General features: G+C 38.4%; 2 protein-coding genes across 3 annotated transcripts in view; both read right to left on the bottom strand.

Moving 5' to 3' along the window:
- mapk8ip2 (mitogen-activated protein kinase 8 interacting protein 2) overlaps positions 1-792 on the bottom strand; it is a 28,551-nt gene extending 27,759 nt beyond the window's left edge. For both annotated transcript variants that reach the window (XM_014012309.1, XM_014012308.1), the window contains exon 1: positions 523-792. In XM_014012309.1, the coding sequence (XP_013867763.1) occupies positions 523-587 (65 nt within the window). In that variant the 5' untranslated portion in view covers positions 588-792. The remainder of the gene's footprint in view (positions 1-522) is intronic.
- A 2,391-nt stretch (positions 793-3,183) lies between these two features.
- On the bottom strand, positions 3,184-5,770 carry LOC106520269 (zona pellucida sperm-binding protein 3-like). The gene is made up of 8 exons (XM_014012245.1): positions 5,324-5,770; positions 5,097-5,215; positions 4,850-4,953; positions 4,261-4,438; positions 4,051-4,168; positions 3,877-3,962; positions 3,604-3,797; positions 3,184-3,474 (listed from the first exon to the last, which is right to left on the bottom strand). The coding sequence occupies exons 1-8, from the start codon at positions 5,768-5,770 to the stop codon at positions 3,413-3,415; spliced, it is 1,308 nt and encodes a 435-aa protein (XP_013867699.1). The 3' UTR covers positions 3,184-3,412.
- Positions 5,771-8,180: the final 2,410 nt, after the last annotated feature.

Below are 8,180 nucleotides of genomic sequence, written 5' to 3'. Positions count from 1 at the left end.
TATAATAACTGCCCTGTGTCGCGTTAAGAGGTCAACGCATTTAAAACAGCATCCAGCCTGAACAGCATCATTGTTCAGCAGCACCATGCCCTTGCTTGGGCTGGACTCAACAGGGCGTGGGCCTCAAACGGAGAATGCGCAAATCGGTGACACTCAGACCAAACGTTTGGTGGTGTTTTATTACATGTCCTGCTTATGGTGTTCAGCAAATGTTCCGTGTGTGTGTGAAGAAAACAGGCCGTCACCATCGTGTCATCACAGCAGCGCTGTTTGAAAAAGCTGCATCCCAGCCTGGAGGGGCACAGAGCGGCACCAGCAGGCCTAAAATACAGGCTCTGAGGTTGTTGTTGTTGTTGTTGTTGTTTTTATTATTAATATTATTACTATCGTTGCAATCGCTTTGCTACGAATGAGACTGTGGTGTTGTCTACCGCGCCTCTGCTTCGTTCCCCTCCCTCCCTAGCCGTGCGCATCCTCCGCCATCATCCCTCCGCGCGCCGCTCTTCATGCAGAAGCGCTTACCTGCAGCCAGGCGGGGAGAGGGAATGGAAGGTGGATAGAGAGAACATCTCAGCTCTGTCCGCCATCTTCTTACAACAAGTGACTCAGAGAGACAGACTGCAGAATCAGACGGAGGGAGCGCAGTCCATCAACAGACACGGAGCAGAGGACGGATGGACGCTCGGTGGCGCGTGCGTCTCTCTCTCTCTCTCTCTCTCTCTCTCTCTCTCTTTCTCTCTCGCTCTCTATCTCTGCGGCCCCACGAATGTCCGCCTGGCCGGAAGCCTTCAATCAGACGAGCCGGCTCAGCACCAGCAGATGTGCAGTGAAGCCATCCGAACGAGCAGGCAGCGATAATCCCCCTCAGCTTTTCCCACGCGTTACGGTTTTTTTTTTTTTTTTTTTTTGTCTCGGTATTTTGGTGGGCCGCAGTCCGTGATCTGCTCTGTAAATGTCTGCTGCCTCCGTGATGCTGCCTGTGACACACAGCAGCAGCGGGCCAGCAGTGCGGAGACAGGAGGAGGGAGGAGGAGATCACATGACGTCACCGTTGATGCTGTGTGAGCAGGTTGTCCTCAACCGATGAGCGAAGGAGCCAATAAGCAGCTGCATTTCACACAAATAAGTCATATCTTCAAACATATTTATAAGACTTTTATTCTCTTTAAATTACTTACATGTATTTACAACAAATTCCCTACTTTTGTTTATTTTTTATTCACCCTGCTCATTCAAACTTCCCCACCAAGTAACCATAGAAATAACAACAAATAATTAGATAATTTAAATGCTTACTGCTGAAAAATCTTTGCAGAGAAAAAATATGTACAAAAATTGTGTCACTTGTTGTAAAATGAGCAGGAAAAATAAAGCTGAATTTAGCATAAAWAAGTGAAAGAGTTTGCTGGATTAAGCAGAAAAAAAGCAGAAATGATCAAAAAAGTGGATTTAACGGATAAAAAAATAAGGTAGCTAAAATAGAAAAAAGGCTTAGATGCCAGAAAACAGCTGAAAAATGCATAAAAGACTTAAAATAGCAGAAAGAAGATGAAATAAGTGCAAAAAAATAAATCAGCAGAATATCTTAAAAGAGCAGAAGGATAGCTGGCAAAGCAGGAAATGCTAAACTCAGCTGAAATAGCAAAAAAAAGTAGCTTAAATGGCAAAACAGCTGAAAACATAAAAAGCTTAAAATAGCAGAAAAAACAGATAGAAAAAAGCTAAAATTAGAAAAAAAAGAAGGCATGTAAAATTAGCACAAAGAAGTTAAAAAGAAATAGGACAAAAGGTGCAAATTTATGAGTTTTATGGACGTTGACTGGAGCTTCATGCATTTTCAATGCAAAATAAAAGGCTGGAAAGACTAAATAAAAAAGTATAAATTGCTGAAAAATTAAATGTCATAGCCGGAACGCAGAACGAGATGTGCGCCAAAAAGTGTAAGAAATAAAAAGGATCGTGGAAACTGTGAATGTTTTATTACATTGACTCAATTAAAAAAAAAAAACACTAAAATCACTGAGATGTAGCAGGATGGTGCACAGACTTTTTTTTTACAGTAACTACTTTTAGGACTCTTGACTTAAACACCTCATCAGTTCAGGTTAAATATTGAAGTCAAATAAACATTTTTGTCAACACAGATTAGCACAGGTCAGAGGTCGCAGCTGTCAGTGTTTCAGCTATTTACTGCTTGTGGTGCTGAAACCTGTCATCCATCTGCAGTAAACCATTTCACCCACACGGTGGCGGTAAATATTCAACCATTTAGTGAGACTTCCTGTATTTGGCACAATTCTTTCTTTCTTTCTTTCTTTCTTTCTTTCTTTCTTTCTTTCTTTCTTTCTTTCTTTCTTTCTTTCTTTCTTTCTTTCAAATATGTAACTCATTTGGTTTATTTTGCCTGCAAGCAGGTGCTTGATTGATTGTTGTTTTCTTGATTGCTCTTGTGTGTTGTGTGTGTGGGCGGGTGTTTTTGGTGACATTTGGGGGCAATTTTAAGACAAAAATCCTACATTTGGGGACCTAAGTCGAGTCCCCATTTGGTTTCAATGTCATTGGTGGGCTGGGGGTTGGGTTTAGGACCAAGGTGTGAACTGAGTTTAGGTTAGTTGTAGGGTCAGGTAGGGACCTGTGAGGTTAACCTTAGGTCAGGGTTAGGATATAAAATTAAAAAAAAAAAAATGAATGGAAGTCAATGGAAAGTCCCCACAAGGATAAAGAGACGTAGTTGGTGTGTGTGTGTGTGTGTGCGTGCGTGCGTGCGTGCGTGCATGTGTGTGGTGTGTGTGTGTTAGCTTAATATTATCAGTTACTTATTTAATATATTATCTTAAGTTTTATTTTACCCTTTTTTTCCAGAGTGCCTGTAAAGTATAGCTGATTAAGTTAAAGCTTAATAAGCAGCTTAATTGTATTAAGGTGTAAATTTGCATTGATACGCATTACATTATTATTACATTATAGTAATATAGATCATTGTAAATTTGTACTTATTTAGCATTTTTTGGCAGAAAATCTGCATCAACTTTATGTCTCTTTATTTGTATTCACAATAATTTCAGTGTCGAGCTGAAGAGGCAATATAAATGGGCACTTTAACTAAAAGACACTATGCATTTCTGTCAATTATATTTTTTATTTGTGTGAAATGGAAACAGTTACAATAAAATTTCTGGACAGATGGGGAATGTAGCAAGACAATTACAAAACTTGAGACACTCTTTGTTCTAAAAGCTATCTAGTTTCTCGCAGTTTTCATTGTATTTGTGTGATTCTGAACTCTGATAAACCTTTGAATTTATTCTCAAGAACAGTTAATAGGATAGGGCATGACATACACACAGATATGAACCAATGAAATTGTTTATTTTCATGGCACCAGCAGGAAATGATGTTAAACCGTCCTCCTTTATTGCTTCTTCACTTCAACGGGAATAGGACCCAAAGTGACTTGACCTTCCCATTCTGGAACTGAGGAAAGAAAAGGACAGCAGTCACATCACTGTTTGTCTGACAACACAGCCTAACATTTTGTCAGTCTGGGTGTAAATAAGTTGTTGTAGACTTTTAACTAAAAAAAAAGATTTTTACATGACGTACTTTCAGTTTCGTGCAGACTGCGCAGTTTCCTTACAGACCCCTTAGGGTATGAATAGGGTGGGAGGATGGGAGCTGCTGGATGTGTTCCTGTACCAACTGGGGCGCTTGGTACAACTGATGGAATGGTGAATGCCACAAAATTACCAGTCTCACAGGAGGCACAAGCTCCATCACTTCCACTGGCCTCTGTCCATCTACAAAAAGAAATGATGGTGGTAAATCATTGCCTCTGTGATCGTTACAGTTTATATACAGATAAAGTTACAAACTCACGCGTAGTTAAGGTAAGAGCAAGCTCTATGTTCGTTGTCAATGGCGTGAGAAGTGGATGTGGCAACCAAGTTGCAGGTAATGTAAATCTGTTTAAACCAGATGAGTGTTGGGTTTATTGTTGCTATAAAGTATCAAAAACAGGATTAGCTCTGGCATTCTCTCTGTGGTGTTTACCTCTCCAGTGGCAGCGCCATCGAACCTGAAGGCCTCCAACTGGAACTCAAGTTTATTCTCAACAGTGCGATGCATGAACTGGGATTTGGAGCCTGTGACTCTGGCGTCAATGAAACACCTGCCCACAGGCAAAACAAACCAACAGAGTTGCATATTTATTTGAAAAATACACACAAAAAACACAATCATTGGCTTGTTTGCCAGCTTTACCCGTGGTTGTCAATGAAGGCATAGTTGGGGACGGAGGTTACGTCAGGTGTAAGAGTAGCCACACATCTGTCAATGTAAACACGCAGTGGTACGTGGAAGTACTGCTTGACGGTAGCCTCTATACGGATCAGATCTCCAAGGAAATACTGGTGGCTGGGTCTCTCATACAACCAGTCATCTGTGCAATGATATGCAAAAAATTTCAACTCATGAAACTGAACACAGTTTGTAACGCCTAAAGCAAAATTATTCGATTTTGTTTCAAGTGATTGAGAGCCAAAACAATTCTGAAACAAATGTTACAAACGGGGGTTATCTGCAGAAATCATCGAAAACATGTCGTGGTGGTGTGCAGTTTAGTTGAGTTTTTACTTGTGAATTTTATGATTAAACCACTAGATGTCCACCTTATTTTTTTTTCTTTGTTTCCAGCTTCTCTCATATCACCTGTATTGTCATTTGTCATCAGTAAATATGTTTTCCCTGGACATCCTTCTTTGTTGAATCAATTGTTTTTCTTTCATGTTTCTAACTGTTTTCTTCTGTTTGCTGTACAAAATAAATATTTGATCAATCATTGTGCTTTTACCAGTCATAAGTTTCAGAGTGAAGTACAAGAACTCCTCAGCCATCTTCACTTGGGAATAGGGCACCCAGGTGGGATTAATGGGACCGCTGCTCACATTGAAGTTTCTGAGCAAAATAACATTTTTTCAATTAGAATGAGTTCAGCCGTAATCCTTATTTGAATAACACATACGCTCCATCAGAAAATAAAGTACAGATTTATTATTAATATATACATAAGTTTTGGGTCAAATTGTTTCTTTACATACCTTGGGTAGTGGCACTCCACAATAACTGCAGCTGGGTTGGTCCTCACAACAGGAGCACTTCCCAGAGGTTTTGGATTGTAGTTCAAAACAAAGGTGTAGATGAGGGCAATATCTGTCATCTAAACATACATAAAACATGTTTAAACTTATGAATGAACATATGTGTTTATTTCTTACAAGGCTTTTAAAAAATGCTTTCACTCGGTGGTGTTTGACATTGTTTTTACCGCCAAGACGCTGCCGCATTCTTGCAATTCAGCTTCAAAAATGTACACTTGAGAATTGATGTCCTCTCCTGTAGGGGCACAGAGACCCAGGGTGATGTCAGCTGGACTGATTAACTGGCCGATCCCGAAAAAGTCCTTCTTGACCTCCACGTGAGCTATATCCTCTCTGCACATGACAGCAACAGTTGCAGCAGGAACTGGGTATCTCAGTTCGAATGGCACAACAGGCTGGGTTTCAGGCGGGGGCTCTGCAGGGTATTTCCAGGTGAGTGGCGGTTCAAATGCTTGCTGTTGCTGTTGGGGCGATTGTACTGGAGGCAGTGAAGGCACTTGAGGCGCTTGAGGCGCTTGAGGTGGTGAGTATGGGGGTCTTTTACTCAACTGGGCCTCACATAAGCTGCCAATCAAGGCCAGCACCACAATGCAAACAGCAGCCAACTTCATCATTATGGCTTCACAACCACAAGTGATCGGACAAGTTCACTGGGTGCTGTAGGGAATGGGGAAATGTGGACCCTCTTTTATAATACACTGGACCTGTTTACTTAGGTCACTTTCCCGCCCCCTAAACTGACCATTCCCTGATATCGCGACCAATGAGATAAAACCTCAGCCCATTAAATGAATGTAGCTCTCAAATTAAACACAATAACCCTCAAATCCAAAATATGAATTCTCTTGGCATTCAATTATTTTTTTTCTTCAAGCTCATTTACCTCAAATTAATCATGAAGATATACTAATACTTGGCAGGATATTCAGACAAAGTAGGTCACAAAAAGTCATGCTGACCCTGGGTTAGGCCTACCTGCCCCAAACAAAGTAACTCAGTGTGTGTTGCCAAAGTACATTCTGTGAAGTCGAATCAATATGCTCTCAAATAATGTCCGTCACAAAATGTGTTTTTTCACCTGCTCTGAGTTAAGGCAACCCTGTTACTAAAAAGTTTAAATAAATGAACGAAAGATGTTCTTGAGAGACTAAAAAATTACAACCTGCAACATGAAAAAAGTCTCAATCCCATTCATTTTTTAAATAATCAAAATTTGGCAGCATTGTGGTTGCTTCAGGAAGGACTACAATAATTGTCAAATCCTTATGAGTTTAAAAATAAATTCCCATCACCCATGTCATTTTCCCCTTTTTTTAAATAAAATTATGTCCTGTGGCTTTTATTGTTTACTATAAATGTTATTAGTTTTAGATGTTGGACAGTTCTGGAAAAATTAGACCCCCAATCAGAACTTCAAATCTGTTTAATAAACAGTGCCTCCATTCTCTTTGGGTCTAACTGCTTTTTATCAAATAACTTTTAGTTATTTCACCTGACTGGAATTTCTTGTCACTTTACTATAAATATACATAACAAATATGCACAGTATACAAAAAACTATTCAATGTTAAATTAGAGCATGAGCACATGGCTTGAATATTTCTAATAAACTGGTTCATGTTCTGATTTTTCTTCATTCAATTTTTTTAATAAGGGTGAGGTTAGGCTAAAGCAATTTTGCACAAATTCTTATTATTTGCACAAATACCACCACTCAAAACCTTTTAGTCTTCAAATAACATTCATCTAGTCACACACACACACACACACACACACACACACACACACACACACACACACAATGTTGGTCTTGCAGTCCTTATGAGGATTTACATTGACTCCTTTCATTCACCAGTCACTTCTACAGCCTAACCCTAAATCCTTGTGAGCAGAGTTGTAAAGTAACTAAGTACAAATACTTTCTTACTGTACTTCAGTAGAAAGTTTGGCTATTTGTACTTTACTTGAGTAATTATTTTTAGCCTTCTTTGTACTTCTATTCATTACATCTTTTCACAGTTATCTGTACTTTATACTCCTTGCATTTTATAAAAAGGTAAAAAGTAGAAAGTCCTTACTCCTATTTCATTCCGACTTGTTGTAGTTGTTGTTAAAAAAAATACTATCCTGAAAAACTGCACCTCCAGAATCAAGTGAATTTAATTGTGGTTGGATGAGAAGTATAAATAGCTATATAATTCTGACACCATATTTGTTTATACACAATCCATCACAGCTGCACATGACACAAATCATGTCACACACAGCAGGACAGAGCCCTGTATGCAAACTAAAACAAAGATGTATGTGCCATATACAGCTGAGAAAGGTAGACTAACGCATCCTAAATATTTTAACATTATCATTTTAATATGACATTATAGTCATTTCAGCCTTTAGAAAAATTATCTTTGTGGAGGTCATCTCCCAATAAATGTCATTATGGAAAATCTAACTGCACGTTTTCACGCAATACTTTTATTTTTGATACTTAAATACATTTTATGTTTAAAACTTAGTTACAAAATATCTTACTGTAAGACTTACTCAAGTGATATTCTTAAAGAAGATTTTAACGTTTACCAAAGTAATTTTATGGCAAGATACTTCACTCAAATGTCACTTTGAGGTACTTTATACAACACTGCTTGTGAGGACTATTTGCAAAATGTTCTCACAAACCTAGTAGGCGGTCAAAATATGTTTTCACAAAGATATACAGTATAGATCCACAGTATAATTTTTTACAAATTTTTTTGTATTTAATTTGGGTTTACAACTAACCAGAAGATTTGTTTGTAATATCCAAAATAAATCGTCATAATAGGCAAAAAAAACATGGTAATAATATGCACTTATTGATTTTAGATGTTTTTAACAGGGCCTAAAATTAACCCTTTTCCCAGCTATGACTGTTGCTGTTATTAACATAACTTTATTTGTTCTTTTGTTTTATTTTTTCTTTATTTATTTATTCATTTTACCAATTTCATTATTTACTGTGTTTGAGGCATTGTAGCCCAG

Source organism: Austrofundulus limnaeus, unplaced genomic scaffold (genome assembly GCF_001266775.1).
Source record: "Austrofundulus limnaeus strain Quisiro unplaced genomic scaffold, Austrofundulus_limnaeus-1.0 Scaffold90, whole genome shotgun sequence".
NCBI lineage: Eukaryota > Metazoa > Chordata > Actinopteri > Cyprinodontiformes > Rivulidae > Austrofundulus > Austrofundulus limnaeus.
Note: the sequence above shows the minus strand (reverse complement) of the source record. Positions and strands in the feature narration are given on the sequence as shown.

What these genes read in the sequence shown, in the direction of transcription:
- LOC106520269 (XM_014012245.1), bottom strand. Translation starts at nt 5,770, where the DNA reads ATGATGAAGTTGGCTGCTGTTTGCATTGTGGTGCTGGCCTTGATTGGC. An exon ending in GTGGAGTGCCACTACCCAAG is followed by an intron (nt 4,954 to 5,096) that starts GTATGTAAAGAA and finishes TATTTTGCTCAG; the next exon opens with AAACTTCAATGTGAGCAGCG. An exon ending in CACTCTGAAACTTATGACTG is followed by an intron (nt 4,439 to 4,849) that starts GTAAAAGCACAA and finishes ATCATTGCACAG; the next exon opens with ATGACTGGTTGTATGAGAGA.